The following is a 23,163-nucleotide window of genomic DNA, read 5'->3' as shown; positions in this document are numbered from 1 at the left end:
TTTTTTACATTAACAAAGCATTTCAGTATTTGGTGTATGTTTCTTTGCTACAGTGAGATTCTATAAGGAAATTTTTCAGTTTTATTCAATCACATTTTTTTAAAAAAACTTCACTCTGAATTTCACCAAAGGAAAATTAAACTCCTTTATATTTCCTTATTGGCTCATACCATACTCCAGGCAATCAAATTGTTTTGAAGGGAAATTGAGCGTAATAATTACAGCACAATAAATAATTAATGGCACTGTGGTATGAGTTTATGAGTTCTACATATGTCAAGAATAAAACAGATTCCAGGTAATGGCATGTAACAAGAAGCCAAATAACAGATGCATTTCTTGTTATACTTTGGGGCTTTATTACTTAAAAACAAATATCACTACATTTAAAATATAAGAGGCTTTAGAGACTTTTAGAAATAGTCTTTATTACCTCCTTATAAAGGTTTCTTCACAACATGAATTTTCCACTTGGAAGTATGTGTTATGTTAGCAGTTTCAATCCTATAATAGCACACCATTTTCCCCAGACTTTTTGTCTTATTTGGTGTGGCACATGGTAACCTGAACTTAACAGTTCAGTAGCCTGTGTGGCACTTACTGACCCATGCATGCAGTTAATTTTATCTTCACTGATGATAGAAATTACTTTACATTAATTGAAATAATTAATTTCTTTGTAAGCCTTTCAAATCCCATACTACTTACGTTAAAAATATAAATAAATATGCATACATCTGCATTGGATAAAAGCCCTGAAAGTATAGAGAACAAAAGTACTGAAGGCAAATTTAACCTATCTGCTATCTATAGGGGCTAAACCAGCCACCTAAACTGCGGTATTTTAGTATCCTTGGGATGCATGATGCTTTTACATAACACTGCACACTTCTGTTTCATTTATTTCAGTATGAGCACTTCATAAAAAAAAAACCAAGATGGAAGACTTCGGTAAGAATGTCACAGAGTGGATACTTCTAAATGCTGGTTATGGGACATAAGTGTAGAATTGCTCTTTAGCTTCCTGAAAATTTCAACCTTGAGATACATTTTGAAAGAGATCTATATATAGACAAAAATAAAACTGTTTAAGTATGAACACTGAATTTATTTTAAAATATACTTTTTAGAGAAATTAATACTATTAAATACTGGAAATCATCAGTAAGGCAAAATGAACACATAGTCTTCATACCTGGGTGAATAGCATCTCAGAAAGAAATAGTATTACATCAGAAGGGAGGAATCTAGGAAATTACTACTTTCTCACATTTAAAAATAAGTTATAAGACTTCTACTAGGAAACATTTTACACTGGCATTACATTACTTTTTAATTATTAATTTATAATTTGCTAAATTACAGGGCATATTACACTTCAGGCAGCTAAATAAATCACCAATAAATCACCAATCAATCACTCTTACTTATTTCCTAACAAAATAATTCTGAATTTTAAGGCTTTGATGTTTACTTCCAATAAGGTAGTTGAAGCCATAAAATACACATCTATGTAAGATTAACATTAGGGGATTTTAAAGAATGCTTAGATGTATAGGTTATTGGACATTACTAAAACTATTTGAATGAGCCTCAAAAACTGTAAGTATTTCTATTGTTTCTCCTACATGAAAATCAGACACACAAAGAAACATCAGCTAAAATTGTCACTGAGCGCTTGAAAGTATGACAGGACATGTGCATGCAGAAGGACATATTTCAGTCCACTTAATTTCAAGTGTACTTTGTCCCATTAATACTGGTCACCAGTTGTGGAGATGTTCCTCAGGAAGCAGAAATCTTCTTCTTCCTCTCTTGGATTTGAATGGATGCTATGTGTGAATCATCTATTGAAGGTAAATGGGCCTCTCTAAAAGTTAATAAGTTTTATTCTCACTACAATTTGGAGAAAGACAAAGCATACTACAAATTCTTGTGCTGGGGCACAGAACTGCCCAGTGATTCTGCCTCTTTCCTATTCCAATATGTATATAGGTCAAACTCAACTGTATTTCTACAGTTTTGAACAAAAACTAAACCTTCTAATTTCAAACTTAATGACAAAAGGGACGAATTGATTGTATGTGGTGTTGTTGGGTTTCTATTCTATAAACTCAAATCACAGAACAGTATCACATAACACCTTAGAAATTTGGCAGAATTAACTAGAAGAGTTTTCATTTTCTTGTTCCACTCTTCGCTATCTTAATTGTATTCTTTTTAATGCAGTAGGTGGCCAGAAGTGAGTGAGTGAGTGAGTGAGTGAGTGAGTGAGTGAGTGAGTGAGTGAGTGAGAAGGAGTTTGGGCTGTAGCTTCTTATACTATTTTTGGCTAACAGTGAACTTTCAGAAAACTTTCCAGGTTGACTTCCATTTTTCTGACTTACAGTAAGGCAACCAAGATTATTTTAGCAGAACAACTGATGAACTGTATTAATCCTTCTGGTTTACTCCTGCAATAGTCAGGAAGTATTTTCTGATCTTTATTGTTGCTTTGCACACCCAGTCATTCACTCATGTCATGTATCTAATTCTGAATTCTATTACTGTTCTATTGTGCAGAGTCTAAAAAAGAGCAGATATTCCTTGTTGATAGGGGAACCAACATTCATTTTTAAAACAGACAGGTAAAACCCATAAAGCAGCAGTAGACATTTGAAGCACTTTTATGAGCAAATGAATAACCTTGTGGTCCTAGCAGAAAAGGCAAAAAAATCTCATAGAATCTGGCTCTGCAGAAGATACCAAATGTGCAGTCCTAGCTTCAAAAAAGAATTGCTGTAGGCACATGAAAGCATAAATGTTTACTCAAAACATGGAAACATGACCATGCAATTCTTCTTCTCCATGTGACTCTTCTGAGTTCTGTCTCAAAAGTGCCTGCAGGTGGAATACCTCCAGCTGTAATCTGGACAAATCTCTCTAGCCACTTGGAGCCAGCTTTCACTTAGGAGGCTTCAAAGAAAACTGTTGCTGCAGAAAGAGGTGATGATTTCCTTTGCTATTAATCTATTTTTAGCTTGTGCTGTGGTAGAATATCAGGGTATGACAGACCAGCATAATTTTTTTCTAGAATGAAAATGGAGTAATCCTGTGAGATATGTTCCTGCACAGAGAAAAAAACCCCAAACAACAACACAAACAATTCCAAAATTTACAATATAAATATCTATGATCAGACTGTGATATATCCTAGCAGAGTCCAGAAAAAAATCATAGCAGAGAAAACAGTACTGATTGAAGGCATGTTTTAACAGATAGAAGATTAGCACAGGAAGTATGGGCAGATCTGGGGACAGAGAACTTAATTTTTCCAGTTCAGAACTGCATAAAATTAGACTAGAGGTTTTGTGTGCTTTCATGGAGGTATCTGAAAAAAATAAAGAAGGTCTAAATAGTGACATCAGACCAAGCCACCTACACCTCATCAGTAATGAGATTTGGAAGGGTATTACTGTCTTCCCATTAACAAATTCTGTGGCAATTTTCAAGTTTGGTACCTAAGATTTCCAAGAACTATGAAGAGTTTTAGTGCTGGAATAGACTGAATGGGCAGAGCACAACAGTAGCTTTTTAAATTAATTAAGCCTTAGCTCAAGAAATGGCACAGCATGATCAGTTTCTTGGTTTCCAGAAATAGAGGAGATAAGCTGGATGTATGACAAAGTAGTCATAAAGTAGATAAAGTTGCAAGAATCAATGTGGCATTAAGGCAGAGCCTGGCCTGAACAGGACTTTTAAAGAGAAGGTCTTTAAGTTTAGGTGAAAGAAAACCATATAGAAATGCCCAAAGAAACAAACGGCAACCAACAAGAAAGTACTCAGATTGGTAAAACCAGCTCAGTAGCTCTGACACAGTACATTTTTGTCTTTAAAAATACATTAGAGCATAACAATAATCAAATGGAGGGTTCATCTGGAGTAAGTGCTCCATTTATAGAATATGGTTAGCCTCTGATCCATGATTCCATAAAAATTTCAGATTCACACATCATAAACATGTTTCACTTAAAACCACAAGAGCTACAGACTGAAGTTTTTAAACAGAGACTTACAGGATCCTCAAGTAAAGCATGGTAGTAGACATTAGAGCAGAAAAAAGTACAACAGTTCAACAAGACACGAGTAAGCATTTTTCTTTACATAAGAGGTTTTTTTATGCAAGGATCAGGTGCAGGAGGTGCAGATGAGATGAAGTCTCCAAACTGGCAGTCTTTCCATGAAGGCAAGAAACTCTGTTATTAATTAATTAGTTCTCCCACAGCACTTTTGCAATAATCCGTCATACTTTCCTGAGTAAAATTTTAACTGATAAGTTAAAGATCTTTATATGACTAAACCCAGGCAATTGCAGTTTTCTTTAGCAGTGGTTCAAAGGCCAAGGATAAACATTTAACCTTATCATGACTCATTTTCTTTGCAACTTTGTGAGGCTGTTTTGGGGGAACCTCTAGTTATATTACTAGCAGTGATAGCCTGCACAGGTTTCAGTAGAAAAATCTTCTGTATCACAACTGCTCATTCTATGAAGTTTCAGACATTAAAAAAAATGTTTTTAAATAAAGTGTAATTCCACTCCTTTTGTTGGCAAGAGAAGTGTACAAATTGAGGCATTAAAAAATTTATATATGATTGTAACATTAAAGGCTGTCACTTATGAAGCATATTAAGACCACCTGCTTGTGTACATTCCCCTCTGCAGGTGGCTGGCAACTATTACAGAAAATAACAAAAGTTGCTAAAGGAGCAAATATTAAAGGCAGGAGGTAGGGGGCCTGAACTTCACCTTTAAAAAAAAATCTATATTTTTACTTGCAAGGTTTTAGATACTCTTGAAATTGTATTCTTCAGCAGTAGTAAATCTATTCTCAATATAACAAGATAAGAAGCCTATGTTATTGCTATTTATTTTTTTAATATTACAACCATTACCCTAACAGGGCCAAAGCTGATTTTAACTGTAATTCAGCTATGCTTTTGGTTTAGTTCTTCATACTCACAACCAGGGTTAAATTTTTAAAACTGCACAGAAATTAAACAAAATATAAGCCAGGGTAAAGTAGATGAATGCAAAGAAGAAAAATGAGAACTACTATAAATTACATAGATTTTAGAAATCTCTGACAACAGAACGGAGGACATCCAACTGCAGGCAGACACCAGAAAGAGAGGGGTCTTTACTTCAGCTGAGGTTTTGGAGTAAAATGAAACACATTCCTTGAAACTATATTATTGTCCAATATAACTTCAACTACTCAACACTTTTTCAGAGCATGCCAAATGACCAGTGTCTAAAAGGGGAAAAAAACTTCAGAATTTACACAGCAGTGGGGATAGAAGAATGGAAAATGTGAGTACTGCTCAACTCAACATAATTAAGATCAAACATGTAGCTTTCTTAGACTATTCCTTACATTCTTAGAGGCGACACCAAGTAGGACACTCTGTAAGGATTTGTTCAATAATAGTAATGAAAATATATGAAGCTAGAAAATAGTCTCTCAAAGTCTGGAGACAGTGTTAATTTCTGCATCTCACAATGATGAGGTCATCAGCAATCTGCTTTGAGTGCTATGTGTATAAGCAAGCTAAAAATGTTTGTGCGCTAGCACAGCTAGGTACATGTAGAGGCTTGAGAGTGAGTTGGACTACACTCTACCCCAAGGGACATTGAGACAGAGTGGGCTGCTGTTCATTTTAATCTGCTCTGTAGAAAATCGATCTTCAGCAAGAAAGAAAAAAAAAAGGCAAATGTAGACAGTATGTCAGGGAGAGAAAGAAGTTATCTAAACTTTTAGGACCTGGCCAGTGCAGGAAGCCTTGCAAGACATCCACATCCTTCCACTGAAAACAGCTAAGGAAAGCAGAACAATTTTTTTTTAATGCAGACCTTCTGCTAGAGATCTCATGTGGTTCTTTGTGAAAACAAACAAAAGTGCTCAGTGTGTATTTGAAGGGAAGTTAGATGACTTTTTGTGTTGTGGCATTGTCGTTTTTTCTAGGAAAGAGAGTAATGGGGTGTGTACCTTGTGCATACAGATAAAGTTTACTGGGTGAAATGTGCAACTCAGGCTGTTTTGCAGATGAATACAAAGTCCAAGAGACACAAGGATAAGAGGTGACCATTTGGAGGCATTTTCTCCTGTGATTTGTACACTGAACTTTTAACTATTGAACACAATGCGAACAACGGAGAATTTCCTGTAAGGATAGATTGTCATTTGATATTTCTCTTGTGTCCAGCTAACATGCCACTGTACAGGGAAGAAGGCTGCTGCCCAACCTGTTATGGTGACTTCAAACTGGCAGACAGCGCAGGTTGCTTTCACTGTAGCAAAATCCCAAGGTATGACCTTGCTGAAGAGCAGTACTGGCATTTAAGGGCTTTATGGCTGGCTTTGCTGACATTTAAAAATGAAAAGCAGAAAAAAGCCAAACTGTGAGGCTGAGCTGAAGGCACACAACATAAAGCCTCTGCACTATCACCAGAATAGGCCGGGCTTACTTAAAGCTGATTTGTCACATGTTGCCTTTCCTCCTATGTTTTTTAAAACTTCTGTGCTTTTCATAAAACAGTTCACTAGCAAGTACCTATTTCAATGGATAGCAATCTGCATCATCATGCCAAAATTACCTCATTGGCTTTGAAACAGCTACAGCATCTTGCACACAGATTTGTGGAGTGAAAAAAATGTGATTAAACCAAACGGATACAACTGGGAAAAGCAGGCTCAGGCCACACAACCACTCTTCATTTTTTTCTAAAGTTAAAAACGTTTTGTGTTTCTAGCCTAAGGTTAAAAGTGAGCAGTATTTGTGTCCTTGTTAGCTTCTCTGCTTCTGACTATTCTTAACCTAATAAAAAAAAATATAGCTGCTCTACCAACCCCCTTTTCTTTAGCCTTATACCAACACAGCTATGAGAATACAACTGCAGTATTGGAAGAGTAGGACAGTACCTCCAAAACATCAAAAATGGCATTCTAACCTACTCTACCAGGTCATTTAAAACAAAGACTCCTCCTACTCAACTTCACATAATTTCAGTTTTTAAAACTGCTGTTGCCAGATGAATGTGTACTATAATACATTCTACCACCAGAGAGGAAAATCCAAACCACTTACTTTCCTACCAGCTGATTTGGCTTTCCTTTTACTTGGAACCACAGATCTGGAGAATAAAGCAAAGCCACAGCTGTTAATAAGAGGCTGAAAATCAATGTTTCCTTCTCACATAAGCAACTACTATAAGAACATGAAGTGATTTGGACTGGAAATGAAGATATAACATATATGGGATAGGATGGCAACAGTCCAATATATTTCAAAATGGACTTCTGGGGGGAAAGAAGATGTGTGTGAATAGGAGGAAAATCAGTGTTTTAGAGAAATTCTTACTACTGCATGGATTTTCTATGCTGACTTTCTTACAGAATTACTGCGTTCCCCAACGCTGATGGTTTTCATCATAATCTTGTAGTAGGTTTCCCAATGGAACTGCATTTATGATGTGACTTCTTCCACCAAGTACCTCCACAGTATTCCTCATTCTACACATCAACCCCTAATTAATCTAAATCCAGTAGTTTAAATAGTGTTTAATCACAAATAGAGAGTTTGAATTTATTGCAAAGTAAAACACAATCCAGAAGTGCACTGGCAAAAAGGACTACTTCTGTCTTCTTTAGGATCTTCTTGAGCTACAGAGAACTGAAAAAAAACCAGAGAGCATCTACAACAGAAATTTTCCACTTGTCTTTTAAAGTGGTTCAGCACTTTCAAACTATGCCAAAGGGAATAAATAACACTCAGCAGGTAATCTACCTTAAAGGGACAAAACAAAGCAATTTTTTTAGCATTGCTGGATACATAATAATACACAAGAGGATGCTCTTTATAGCCCCTTACTATGAAGAACAGAGTCTTCACACAAGTGTATGGAAGTGCTGTTATTTGTTGTCAGTATGGTCCGACAGCCAAGAGAATAGACTAAGCCTTAAAATTGTTCCTTCACATTTCTGACAATAAACAGTTCTAGAGCTGTTAATCATTTAAGACTTATCTTTACAAATTAATTAATTTTGAGAAGGACTAATTTTTAAGCCATGATTCTTGAGTGGATTTTTTTTGTTAGATACTCCTAAAGACCTCATGATCACCCTGTAACTGACATTATTCTGTGGATTTCATCACTGCCCCTTCAGTAACAAAGAGGAATACAAAATCATGTGAAGATTTAGAAGTTCAAAATAAGGCAGTCACCCCCATAAAGCTCTGCCTAAAACTGAAACAACTAACATTGCTAGGAGTGGCAAAGGAAAGGAAATCCAAGACAAGAAGGTTAACTTTATCAATTACAGTTCCTTTAGTAATAGTACAGTGCAACATCATCAACCAAAATACAGCTACTTGTACATAATACAAAAATAAAGTTTTTACTGTGCTAGGAATTATGTATTGAGCTTAAAGAGTGATGTATAACATTTTCTCTTAAATAATATGGTCAGGTACACTCAGCCAAATGGATGTACTAACACACTCTCTTTGAAGACAAACACATAAAGAGCAGTTTCTTAGTTCAGTGTATCCATATATCATACCTCAGCTAGGATTTGAGAGCAAGCTAAGCCTTTCAAGTTTTCCCTTTGCTACTGTTCTTTATCCATAGCACAGCAGTTCTACAATCAAATGGTGAGTTGAATTTTTGACAGTGGCATTTATTAGCAGATACAGAAAAGTATTATTCAGAACAGCCTAAGGCACCATAGTTTCCACAACAGACCCAAGACATCACTGGCAAAAATCAATTTTAAAGGCAGCTATGAGTGCTCAGCTACAGTACCATGATGAACAACAATCTAATGTTGACAACATTCTCTGGTGACTGGTGTGGCTTCTGTTTATTCTCTAGAAGGAGTAGTAAAATATATGATTTTAATGTTGCTACAAATCTGAAGAATGCATAAACTCTTAGCAAAAAATTTTCTCCTTTTATCTCTCCTTTTTAAAATTTCAATCATCAATCTTGCAAGACAATTCTTTTACAGACTTTTTAGAAATAGTTTCCAACACATTATATAGTAAAAAGCCCACTAAATTATTTCTCTTCTCCTTTAAAAGATAGTATATTGTCCCATGTCCCTCTCTCCCAAATGTATTGTATCTGCCTCTGCTATCAACACCACTGGTGAACAATTCATTTAAGCAAAATTAAATTTTCTCCTGAAGTCCTAAAGAGCAAACATGAACCCTTGATTTCCTCAAGATCTCTTCCCTAATAATAGCCCATGATACTGGCTAGAATTTAAAGCAGTATGAAGTGAAACTATCATCTTGACAGCACCACCTGCCACAAAGACCGAATCAGCTACCTTGCTAAAACTCTTCTAAATTCTAGAGTGAAAAGTAGGATTAGAACAGGACAAGGAGTAAATTCATCAAATTTCACTACAGAAATTGTGCGTTCCATATTGAACATTGTAGCTCAGACAGAGAATCACAGCTGATATTTAAAGAAGTACTTTGAATTTTAGAGTATGTCCCATCACATCCATCAGAGGGTGATTCAAAAACTTATGGTTGTGGCAGTCACTATAGCTAATCTGCTTCCATTCACCAAGGGATAGAAAAATTTATCAGAGGAAAAGAAGACTTGGTATTGAATCGCACATTACATACTTTTTTCAAACTATTTTTCAAATTACTATCAACTCTCATCATACTCCTTCCACTAATCCATCACAGAATAGTTAGGGTTGTAAGAGACCTTCAGAGATCATCTAGTCCAACCCCCACTTGTATCCCCATATTTCAGAGTAGGACTGTCTGCAGCTACTTATAAAAAATAATCAATATTCTTTATAGTGTTGATACATTATCTAATAAATCCCCAAAGGTTTTCATTTGTGTATTTATCTACTTGGTCTGCCAAAACCTTGGCTCTTACCTGCACTTAGTGCAGAGTGTTGATGAGATTTTTCTGTGCCTTACAATAATGTCAACCTTGAAGTCAGACATTTTATTGCCAGTGCAGTAAATAACCTCAAGATCTCCCTATGAAAAATATCAGCAGCACATAAAATGCAAATAGGTGTCTCACTACCTATTTTCCTTTAAGATGCAATGAGCAGCAGTCTTGTTATATTGTTTCTGCATCTTTTACGCCTGAACCTTAAAGTTTATCAGCTTTCACACTTTTACTCATATTTTGAAATTAAGTGAAACACCTCTTCAGAATTAAACTACACAATCATGTGTTATCATATATTCAGTCAAGTGTGAAGAAATATAATTCAGATTCTAGCAACACAATGAGCAACAGCGATTTCTTCCATCTCAAATAAACTTAAAATAAATAATTTCAATTAAAGTAACAGCTTCAACCATAACAGCTGTGTAGCATATAAAAAATCAAGAACTATAGGGAATTAATCTTACTATTGTTATCTATCTAAGCACTGGAATTTTCTGAGTCAATCAATACCAACATTTTCTAAGCTAAAACTCAGATCTAAGAATGACACAGAAAATGGGACATTATGGAACATTAGGTTAAGAACAGACATTCTTCATTAAATGAGCTAACCACACCTCATGATTACAATTAACTTTGGTCATGTTCTAAATGTGCTCAGATCTCCAAAGACCTGGTAACATTAGGATACATCATACATTGTTTATCTACAACCAGTAGTACAGCCTTCTAGCTCTTTTGTATGACTAATGATGACTCAACCAAAGAAAACAGAAGTCATCTTGTATGGTTGGTTCTGATCTCAGTCACCTAACAGACATATGACACAAAAGTATCTATGAGAGCAGTGCAAATACAAAAGCTCCATGACAGGGAAGAAAATAAGAAAAAAAAAGAAAGAAATAAAAAAAAAAAAAGAAAATAAAAAGAAAAAAGGCTGTATGGCTTTTCTCAGCGATTGTTTACTATTTTGCCTTCTGGCAGATGAAAAAAATTATCTTCTTTGAGTTTAAGATGTTCTGGTAGATCTAGCTGTCTTTTTGCTTCTTCAATATCTTCCTGAATTGCCGAAATGAGCGCATCTGAAAAAGGTAAGAATAGGAATATTTAAAAGTTTTTCTGTATTCTGAACACAATAACAAGTGAAAATAAGGCATCACAAAATATCAAACAACAATCACAGAAGTAGAATGTAACTATGAGGTTTGAAAGGCAGAATTCTCTGCTTTTAAAATCTTTTTTTTTAACATGCTAAAGTTGCATTTATGCCTGTTACCACCACTATCCTCTTCATTTGTCAAAAGACATATTAGCAGCTCTGTTTCAATACTAACAAAACTGCATTTTAAAAATAAATTAGTACACTTGACTTTCATGACAAGCCCATGATTTTAACATTACTCCCTAGACAAGGGAAATAAAAGTGCAGGTTTTTAGTGTGATACATAAGAAGATGTGGGGGTATGTCTTTTTTGGTTTTAAATTACGAAAACATTTTACTGACATTTTAAAGGTTAACCAACAAAACATCTCAGGATGGAAGGAGGTACAGTGAAGACACAGAACTTGCATGAGTAAGGCAAAAAAGAAACTAGTCTGAGGGAGACCTTCATACTGACCTAAGGAATCAAAGTTTTTTTCGGGTCGAATGTATCCAGTTATGACTATACTAAGAATTTCTCCATAAAAGTCTTCTTTGAAGGTGTGGATAATGTGTGTTTCCTAAAGGAAGAGAAGTAAGTGGACAATTACTATGAACTTAAAGAGTTTATTTCTCTCTCTATAAGCATGTAGGCCTAATATCCAACATTCAAATTCTGCTTAAAAGACAAAAAATAAAAAGGACATTTAGTACAGCACATATAATCCAAAATAAAAAGGCCAGGGCTTTAGTTTGTATTAGGAAGTAGAATTGCATTCTGCATGGAATTAAAAAAATTACTTCCTTAAAAAGTGTTTAAAGAGAAAAGGAATGGAAAAAAAAAACCAACAAAACCAAAACAACAAAAACCCCCCTAACCAAACAAAAAGACCCAACAAACCAATTAAAAAAACCCAAAACCCACACCCCTAGACATCAGGAGCAGTGCTTCAAAACTTCTCAGAGTTAAGATTTCCAAGGCAGGAAACGTTAGTGTTTCATCAACAAGTGGATACATTAAAATAACTATGAAGATTTTGATAGAAGTAGCTGCCTCAAGGAGAGCTTCTACACCTATCCCCTAAGGGAACTGAATGATAAAATGCAAGAGCAAGTCCAGACTAAGACACAGACCTGACACTCAGAACTTTTTTATGCATATCCAAAACAAGCCAACCCATAGCATCTACCAGCAGAGCTATTATTTGGGAAGCTTTTAACTACTTGCTCAGAAAAGTTATCTGCAAAGAAATTTTTAAGTATGGATTTTCCAAAGACAAACACTTAGAAGTAGAAATTCATGAAGAAATAAAATTGTTTTCAGCAAATAAAAGAGAGCTTTGCAAGACTCAGGAAAAGCACCAGCACTTGTCAACAAAAAACCCCACAGCTGTTACAGCTCAGGATTTGAACTTCTCCATCCTTACACCCTTATATGCCTTCAAGTATTTATGGGGTACCTTAAGCCGCAGCATCTTATGTATCCATTTCATCATTTAAGAGAAGAAGAAATTCATTACAAATTAAGCTGCCCCAACATCTCCTATATGAAATGCAGATACATTGCAGAGAACAATAGATTATTGCTATGTTCCAGCTTATGCCAGGGTGTCATAACCAGTAAATTCTATGTGTTTACCAAGTTCATGCTTAATTTGTTATCAGCAAGTTAAGCTACCATCATTTCAAGTACTATTATATTTTAATTTTGGAAGTAGTTCAGAAATGGTGGAATGGAAGAAAGAAAAACTTTACTCAACTTCCTCTGCATACTCTCTGGTTACAGAGAGCATATTCTTTTCAGAATATAAATATTAAATAGATAACAAATGTATTTCCAATGGTACACAAATTTCTAGATACCATTCATCAATCAAATTCTGTGTATCTTGTTAAAATTAATCCAGTTTTTTATTACAATAAAAATCCCACAAAAAGCAAAATTCTTACCACTGATTTCTTAATATTCTTATAGAAGGGATTCCATCCTATGCTCACAACCATTTTATGCACATCTCCATTTCCAACACAGGCCCATCCATAGTATATACCAGTAGGGATATCAGATGGAAAGCTTTCAACTACTTGCTCAGAAAAGTTAGCTGCAAAAATTTTATAAAGTGTAAGTGACTTTGTGTAAATCAAGTATATAACAGGATCTTCAAGTACTTAAAAGCCAAACTCTGCCTACATACTATTTACAAACATAACACTGGTGATGATAAGAATAATGAGACGGACCATCAGCAAAGTATAAAACAGCTTCATAAAATTTAGTTGCTGTGGCAACACCAGAATTATTATAACTCCTACACACACACACACACACACTGTATTGTATAGTTTTCTTTCTCTTCTGCAGTAGTAATTAATAAATACATCATACATACAGCCAGAACACATTTCATTCTTAGGACAATTACCACAGCTTTACCACGAGGAAAAACGAGAGGGAAAAAGTCAACTTTCTTCTGCACTATAAAATAGCATCTCAGAACTACTTATTAGTAAAATATTTACTGATGAAATAAACTATGTAGAAGCAAACGTAATCACTGTTTAGTCATCTGTCAGTTTTGCACAAGTTCCCTTTCAGAGGCATCTGTGGACTTGAGATTTCCTTTGAAAACTATGTATTTACAGTAAAATAAAATTTCCTTTTGGCTAATTTGAATCTTCTCTCAAAATTACTATCCTACCCCTATTTCCAAGCTGAATAGATCTCTTAATGCAAGATACCAAACTGATTTGAAAGAATGGTTACCAAATTTTTATAAAAGCTCAACAGATAGGTACAGCTTTCTTTCCCTGCTCCCTAATACCAACACATCATTTATAAACAACCAGGAGAAAAATGTGAAATGTTCTCAGAAACAGATGTGAGAAATCCGGCACTACAAGAGTGGTCTTATAAAGTTTCATGTCTGTTAGATGTAGTGCAACATGACTACTGACTTCAGTGTGTGCTTAAGAACACTCAAAATTTTCTTGCAGTATTCATCTGCCTGCATTTAGACACGTGAAACAGAGATGGGCGATAGGAAAATATATTCTCTGTAGGCCAAGCCCACCTGCTCTGTTTCAAACTCTGCTTTATTCCCCTAAAACTTTCTTCCTTGCAGCGATTCCCAATGCCTACTCCCTTTCCTACTCCTATCAGAGATTTATGCGAAGGGATATTTTCCCAGGCTGCCACACGAGAACGTGACACTCATCTACATCCTGTATATCGTGACGATCACTAGATGAGAAAAGGAACAAATATTAAGATTCAGGGAAGCCTCTTTACAGACGGGGGTGCAGGGAATAACAGAAGGGAAGGTGCGAGAATCTAAGCAGTGCAGGAGAGGGGGAAGAAAGGCGTCGGGAAAACGCTGGTAGGTAATAAGGCAGGGCCGTTCTCGGAAATCGCAAATCATAACAAAAGCTCAGCCCTGCAGGGCGGCGGGGCGGCCGCCGAGGTCAGGCGAGCTTAGTCACAGCGCTGCCGCACGGCTGCGGGGCAGGAGCACGGCACGGCTCCGCCCGAGGGCCGCGACACAGGCCGGGGCTGCAGAACCCCGGCCCAGCCCCTGGCCGGCGGCAGCGCTCCCGGGACCCGGCGCGGACCCGCAACCCCACGGCTGGGCCCAGCCCCGCGGACACCCTGCCCGTGCAGTTCCGGGAAGACGCGCCCTCCGCGCCCGCTCACCGGTGGGGATGCCCAGCTCCTTGGAGCCCCTGCCGAAGCCCTTCACCACCTCCCCGCGGCAGAAGTACGGCAGGTGCCTCATGGCCCTGCGCTGAGGCGCCGGCGCCCCGAGCCCGCCGCGCCGCTGCGCCGCTCACCACCGCCCTCCGCACGGGGCGCTACCAACGACAGGGGAGGAACCGCTCGAGCCGGCGAGCCACGCAGCGCTCCGCGGCCCCTGCCCACCCTCCCGAGTGGACGTGCCCGCGCCGCATGCCCAGTGTGCCCTCCCTCGCCGGGGACGGCCGCGGCTGGGCGGGCGGTGCCTGGTGAGGGCGGTGAGCTTCGCCGTGCGCAGCCGGGCGCTGTCACTCGTCGGTGGCAAAGCGCCGTGACCTGTGCTCCTGCCCGCGGGGTTCGTCACACTCTGCTCTCCGAGGGCAGCTGGGCCTGGCCCGTCCTGCAGTTTCTTCGATGGAAACTGCAGTGACTGCTGCGACTGCTGTGCTCCCGCTGCGCTCCCGCTGCCACAGCCCGACCCTCTTACCTGAAAGGCTGCAGCTTGCACCCCACGCCCACGCGTGTACATAGGGATTGTTGCTCCCTTGGTAGCCCTGGATTTGCCTTTTCGCTCAGAAAACACAAAGTGCTTCAGTGCACAGCAGACACTCAGGAAAGCCGCTAGAACAGGTCTTTTTGTGACATGCTCCAGCGAACTGCAGTTCCTTGCTTAAAACAAAAGCAATAATCCAAACAACCAAACCCCAACAGCAAACTAAACTAAATCCAAACAATTTTTACCCAACCTCTGCTTTTAACCAACATGCTCACATCTCCCCTTCTGCCATTACCGTTGCTAGTGCAGGGGTCTCCTTTGCAAAAAAGCACCAAGAGAGCAGTGCTCATTCTATGTTCGCTCCAAGGAAAAAGAAGGGTTACATGAGCATTTCTCTTCCTTCACTTCCTGTCTCTTCATGTTGATATAGCTTATTAATGTATTTAGATGATTCGCACTCTTTTTTCTATTGCCCTGCCTGATCCAACTTAAGTAAATTTGAGGTGGCATGAGTTCAAAATAGTATTATGTGAAAGATATCCATAATCTTGGTAAACTACAGAACAGCCAGCCCAGCAGCAGACGGTCTCTTTGTATCAGTGAAACTATAGGCCATTTGAGTTCTGGAGTCTCATTCAGCACTGCTGTGCTGCACAGAAGCATATTTGTGTTTAAACACATAACTGTTATCCAGAAACACCATCCAGAAAAACCCTGAGGTGAACTGGCACTTTCTTCCCCCCGCCACCCCCTTCTAGAACAGTTTCTAATTTCAACAGTTTGATATGAGCCATAAAAATATTTCAGGACTTACGTTTAATTTGGTTTGCTAGTTTTTTAATGTGGAAAAGCAATGTGAACATCTATGCCTTGTGCTTGTATTTAATTATATTCCAAATAAATACCTTTTTAAAATTGGAATTATTTGGAGAAATGGACTTATATATTATATTATAAAGCACTGACTGTTCATGGAAGCTGTGGACACAAGCTGTTTTATATAAGAAGGCAAAAAAAAATCTAATTGATTTTGCCTCAAACTTATCCTCTTCTTTCCTTCTGTCATTTCTCTTAATTCCCTGCCATCCTTTTCATGATAACATTTAAATTCATTACTTCAGCTTGAGTAGCTTTGACTGTCTTAGGGAATGACCATATGTGTAGCTGGAACTCACAACAGAATCATGATGGTATGTATGTAAGACAACAAAGTGGAAAGTATCCTAAGTATGCTGCTAGCAGGTCAATTCTGTTCTGCTGTCTCTGCGTGGGTAGAGAATAATGCTGCAAAGGGTGTTTAAAGGTTTTGTAATGGAAGTGTCTTGGATATGAAGTCTAAATCATGAAGTCATTGCCTAGTTGCTTAACTAATGACAGACCATTAACAGTTGACAGTGTGGCCTTACAGCCATTAGCGCTGCTAGTTTATTTTAGCTGAAAAGCAAGAAACGAAAACAAAACCCCTCTATTTTCTGCAATGAGTTCCCTCACGATATTTGTATTCAAGGACATACACATTTGTGTTCTTCCCTTCTTCCCCCTCGTCCCCACGCCTTTTTTTTTTTTTTTTTTAAACAAATCCACCTTTTCAGACCAGATGCTGCTGTTCTTGAGATATCCACACGATGGCATGCAGTGACTTCTTTTTCGGCGTCTGTAGGTTTGGGCCAAAGGTTTACAATCTCAGTAACTGAGAAGACCTTGAGAATTGCTAAGTCAAGGAAGTATTTGTTTAAGAACTATGTGGTTCAGTAATTTCACAGAAGTCTTCCTGACGACTTCTATCTCATTCTCTCAAACAGTTGTAACATGAATAATTTTTATCAGTAATCATGATGGGCTGCTATGATCCAGCTAAAATATTAGCCATCCCTCATACTATGTCCTCATTTTTCTTTTGTTATTAAGTATACTAGATCATATTGGAGAGAGGGATGCATCTTAAGTAGAATTTAATTACTTCTACTGACATTTATAGTAGTTATCTCTACAGTAGAGTTAGTAGACATGTTTCTTCCACAAACATCATCAAATTTTAGTGATGAACATGTTTTTAGCATTGTCAGTCAAATGAAGAACTATTTGAGAGTTCCAACCTCCAGTGAGAAAACTCAGGTGCTATTTCAGGCAGCTAGGGAAGAACTTCTGTTCCCTTCTTATGCTACTTTAGCTATAGTTATTGTCGGTGAAAAGTATTTTTTCTTTTTTTCTCGAGCCACAGAAACCAGAATAAAGAAAAGAGAGCACGTGTTATGTCACCTGTGTAGAGCCCATGTCAGGTTGCCTAGCTGAACATAAGCATTGAGGACTCATCATACTAACCAACATTTAATGCAGAGTAGAACATACTCTGTTCATCTTGTTTTGCAGTATCACATCACAAGCCTGTGCCAGAGTCCCTGTCTCTTACCTCTGTGCTGCAAAAGCCTGCATTCCTATGCAAGGCTTAAGGTGAGAGCGGGAATATCCTGTTTTCTTCATGTGGTGTGGAAAAATAGCAGAACCGTATCTGCTGGATATCTGCTGGATACCGGAATATTTTAGGGCTGTCCCGACCAAACTGGAAATTCTGGTTACACCAGGCTCAGTGAAATATTCAAGAGCTGACTCAGAAAAGAGTGACATGTAGTAAAACTAGTAGCATTTTAGCCAGTTCCTTGGAAGTTTCCATTCCCAGCATGACAAAACACTCATTGATTCAGGAGTTCAATTCAAGGACGCTCTGGCACTCCTTACTTTTAGTATGCTGAAAACAGGTGATGAAATCACAGATATGTACAAAACACTCTTGCTAGAATGTCTAACAAATACCTGCTTTGAAAGGACTTTTTCTGTATTTTAGTCTGGAATAGAAAACCACAGAAGTTTTCTTTTACTTTTAAAAAAATGATCTTTATTTTTAGTAGTTTGAAGTTTTGTTCTAGTTGAATAGACTACTTTCTTCTAGGAAAAATACCTGCACATTAGTATGATGGTACCGAGACTGTGTTAGATGACAGTGAAGCAACATTACTATGGATGTCTGTTTAATAAGTCATAGCTGATATTATCTGCTGAACATCTGATAATTACATAAAATTCTAATAACTACCATTGTATGCTAGTAAACTACGTGTGAAAGACAAAACTGGTGCATTTTAGATATTACAGAAATATTACCTAAAAGTGGGAACTTGATGCTTTTTGAAATTTTATGTCAATTCTCAAGAATTCATCCAGCTTTTGAATCCCTATTTCTGGTGTCTTTTCTCCACACCAAATCCTCAGTTATCTCTTGAAAAATGCAGTGTTGCTTTCAGCTAGCTTCCCATTATCTCTACACATCATTGTATTGTGCCGTGTGGGCATGCTTCATGTTTAGTTTTCAAAAAAAAGCCTTTAAATACATTTTAAGTCCTTCCCTCTTTGCCCATTTTCCTAAAATGGTTTAATAGGTGTCTCAGATTAAATATCTGTAATTAACTGATTAGGTTGGATTATATGATGGCCATCTTAATGGCAGGTGTATTGTCACACCTTTTTTTTTTTTGCAGCCACAGTTGACCCAGATCAAAATGTTTGAAACCAATGTGTCCCTTATTATAAAAGCAACCTTCAGTTAATTGTTTGGCAAAATATTCAGGAGAATCTTATCTATAGAGACTTTGTCAGCACAAAAAATTTAATAAAGGGCAAGGCAGCTCAGGCAGCTTACCACCTTGAAGATAACAAAATGAGATTCTTGTATGTTTGACAGATTGTAGTCCAAAGTATCTTGCATTTCCCAACAATGAACACAAATTGCTATCAGAAGTCTCACAATGGAATGTAGAAGAACTAGACTAGGAATCTAGGTGAGAGGTGAGGAGATGTTTACTGTATTGTCATGATGTTTGCAGATGAATAGATGTTAGGCAACTTGGAGGTCGGTGTCAATGGTGTGCAAGAAATGTAGGAAATGGCATGTAAGAAATGTGTTACAGGATGTAACTGAGATAGATGAGATCTATTAAGAAAGTAATAAACAATGGGACAGGCAATGGATTTTTCAGCTCATTAAATTTAATACCAGGAATAACTTAATTACAGATTTTGGTGAATCTGCATAATATCTGCTTCTCATGAGTTGTAAAGTAAACAAAAATTAGATACCAAAATATCTTCTGACCTAGAACTTAATATGACTTGGCTCTTATTTTCTGCTTTTCGTGGGGAAGAAGAGAAGACAAAGGTGCTAAAGGTTTACAGAAAAAGGAAATCACTCAGAGGGAAAAGCCTGTTAGAAGGGCATAAGCTCAAATTAGAATGAGTATGGAGACAAAAGGAGCAGATATTTGATGTTCATGAAGCTTCTTAATTTTGGGAACACTTTGCAAAATAAAGTAAATCAGTTTGTCAAATCAGTTAGTCTTTACTGCAGAAATTAGTTTCACAACAACATAAAAAATAAAAAGATAGAACCAGTGACCACTGAATTAATTCATGGAAATGCCATGAAGAACAGTACCCTCTCAAACCCACAGAAGATGTATTGCCCCAGTGGTGGGTTTGCTTTTTTTATGTCCAGGAATACCCTGCTTAGGCACGGACCTCTATTGTCTTTACAGAAGAGATTTTGCTAGTTTTCAGCCTATGAGGGATAAAAGTTTTTCACCTATGCAGTAACATCAGAAAGAGCAGAAAATGAAAATTATTGTCGTAGTGACTGACATTGCAGGGGGAATGTAATGAAGGAAGTAGCTACAGTGTTTTTCCTTGCGTGCTAATGATAATTTTTAAGATCATTTACTTCTTTCCTTCTCTGGGCTTGCTGTTCCAGCATTTATCACAGAGTAAGCCACAGGTGAGCAAACAAGAAAGATTCTGACGAAAATTTCTCATTGCTAAAAGGAACCTGCAGATTGTAATAATCCTGCTGCCACCAATACATGATGCATGTTCAAGGCATGCCTGCATTTGTGACAGCACTGCCATCTGTATAAGGCAACCACTCCTTCAATGACAATCTTCTTAATATTGCCTATTGAAGAAATAGCCCTAATCATCACTCATGTCTACCACTGCAAAGAAATCCTTCTCTTTTCAAAAGTGCCATTTGAGTGCAAATTTGTGTTTTCTTAACACAGGAAGTATTTGCACAACAGCAATGCAAAACTGCTACCCATAATTTCCTTGCATGCACACAATCCCAGTAATCCTGCAAGCAGCCTGTGCGAAACACAACAGAGCTGAGGACAGAAGAGTTAGCCTGCATCAGTCTCCCAAAAATTGCCTCAGTATGGGCAGAGTGCTGTCACTTGTCCTTCATAGTAAGCCTAGCTGGGTGCTGCTCTACTCATTTTCCTAGTCACACCAAAGCTATGAATACAAAAGGCATGTACAAAGAAGAATCCCGGATGTAATATAAGGCTTGCTCTGAATAACACAGCTGGTATGTTTGTTGCTAAATCAATTATTTTGTGGGAATATAATGCTGTGTGCTGCTTCTTCAATTTTCCTAGTTCAGCTGCATCCCAATGCAATGAAAATGACTTATTTTTCTCATTGGTATTTACAATTAAAAATCATTCTTCCCCCCCCCCCCCCAAAAAAACCCCACCAAAAATACACCAACAAACAGCTTCCCATCCAAACCAAATAAAACCCAAAACCCCCCAAAGCTCAGATGTCCTTGTTTTAGGACATCTCCTATTCCACTTACTTTCTCAAGGGTATCCTGAGCTGCAGAGGTTCAAAACAAGTTATCTAAATCAGTACTAGCTTTATGTGGAGATGTTCTAACCAGTTTTTCCACATTATTAATATCCCTACCTTCTGCACATGGATTGCTCATTTTGCCCCACACTGTTTACCTTGGCAAAGAAATAGCAGCTAGAACCCATAATTTATGCTACCAAACAGGTTGAGCAGAAAATTCAATAAAGCCTGCTTTACATAACAGAACTAACTACCCTCAAAACTAAGATTTTCATGGCCACCATCAGTGTATCAGACATGTTTAATAAAAAGATCAACATAATCCTTCATTGCCTAAAAAATAAACCAGAGATTCATGAATGCTGTCAACCCTGTATACTTGTACATGTATTTGGCAACCAGAATGTATGAACATGGAACAGATATTTTGTGATATTGCAAAACATTTAATAGTGAGTGAGAAAGGGCACCATATCCTGGGGTGGTTTGAATGATCTTCTACTTCCTTCCTTGACAGCAGAGAAGAAACAGTATTTTCTCACATCAGATAAGTGACTTCAACTATCATTAACTGTTTCTGTAGATAAGTAAGGAAGTGGCACAAAAATACTCAAAATGTTTTACCTGATGCCAAGAATATTAAAAAAAAAAACAAAAACAACGGAGCAAACTAACATCCTTTTCTTTTAAGAAGAAATCAAGCCATGGAAGAGAATCTGTATAAATATCTGTTTTGATCCACACATTTGTTTTTATGCCAATTATATAATAAATGTTTACAGCCCATAGTAGGCCTTTAAATAGAATATAAGTTTCTGAATTTGTTGCCTTGTGAAATAACATGGATTCATAAAATGGTTTGGGTTGAAAGGACCTTTAAACTCCTCTAGTTCCAGCCCCCAGCATGGGACCTTCCACTTGACCAGATTATTCTGAGCCCATCCAACCTAGCATTAAATACTTAGAGGAATGAGCATTCACAGCTTCTCTGGGCAACCTGTTTCAGCACCTCAGCAGCCTCACAGTAAAGAATGACTTCCTTATATCTAATAGATACCAACTGCTTAAAGCCATTACTCCCCATCCTATCACTAAACATTCCTGTTAAGTCACTCTCACCCTTTTTTATAAGTCTGCTTTAGGAATTGAAAGGCTGTTCTTAGGTCTCTCCAGAGTCTTGTCTTCTCTTCTCCAGCCTGATCAACACCACCTCTCCCAGCCTGTCATTCACAGGGAGGTGCTGCAGCCCTTTGATCATCTAAGTGCTCCCCTTGCATTTGCTACAAAAGGACCATATGCTGGGGGCCCCAGAGCTGGATGCAGCACCCCAAGTGGGGTCTCATGAGAGCAGAGTAGGGGTGCAGAATCCCCCGCCTTGCCCTGCTGGCCATGCTGCTTTTTTTGTAGCCCAGGATGCAGTTGGCTTTTGGGGCTGCAAGCACATGTCGCTATGTCACTTAAAGTTTCTTGTCAGCCAACACACCCAAGTTTTTCTCTGGGCTGCTGTCAATCTATTCTCCTCCCAGCCTGTATTTGTGCTTAGGATTGCCCTGATCCAAATGCAGGATATTGTGCTTGGCCTTGTTAAACTTCATAAGGTTTGCATGGGCCCACCTCCCAAGCCTATCAAAGTCCCTGTGGATGGAGTCCCTGCCCTCTGGTGTGTTGATAACACCACATAGCTTGGTATTGTCAGCAGACTTGCTGACTTAATACCAAATGACCCAGAAGTTTGATATATTTTGAAGAATCTTTGAGAAGCTGTGAAATAACACACAGCATCAGCAAATGCAGTTGCACTTTTTCTAGTCTTCTAGTCCACCACACTTCCCTGTTTCTGACACCTCACTCTCCACATCACTCCTGAATCAACAACTCAAAATCCTCCAGAATGCTGAATTTAGAAACAAAGAAGCAAGCAAATTTTGTAAAGCATGGGGCTGTGACCATTTCCCTGGGAAGCCTGTTCCAGTGCTCAGCCACTCTCTGTGTGAAGAATCTTTTCTTGCTATCCAACCTAAATCTTCCTGGACACAGCTTCAGGCCATTCCTTTGGGTCCACAGAGAAGAGCTCATGCCTGCCCTCTTCCTCTCAGGAAGAAGTTGTAGCCTGCAAAGAAATCTATCCTCAAGTCTCCTCCAGGCTG

At 38.0% G+C, this 23,163-nt stretch overlaps 1 protein-coding gene across 1 annotated transcript; it reads right to left on the bottom strand.

The window, feature by feature from the left end:
• Positions 1-8,341: 8,341 nt before the first annotated feature.
• RFK (riboflavin kinase) lies at positions 8,342-14,988 on the bottom strand. The gene is made up of 4 exons (XM_058823397.1): positions 14,806-14,988; positions 13,065-13,216; positions 11,593-11,695; positions 8,342-11,055 (listed from the first exon to the last, which is right to left on the bottom strand). Exons 1-4 carry the CDS (start codon positions 14,885-14,887, stop codon positions 10,925-10,927), a joined length of 468 nt encoding a protein of 155 aa, XP_058679380.1. The 5' UTR covers positions 14,888-14,988; the 3' UTR covers positions 8,342-10,924.
• Between the last annotated feature and the right edge of the window lie 8,175 nt (positions 14,989-23,163).

Source organism: Ammospiza caudacuta, chromosome Z (assembly GCF_027887145.1).
Source record: "Ammospiza caudacuta isolate bAmmCau1 chromosome Z, bAmmCau1.pri, whole genome shotgun sequence".
NCBI classification, from domain to species: Eukaryota; Metazoa; Chordata; class Aves; order Passeriformes; family Passerellidae; genus Ammospiza; species Ammospiza caudacuta.
This window is presented reverse-complemented; position numbering and strand designations above follow the sequence as displayed.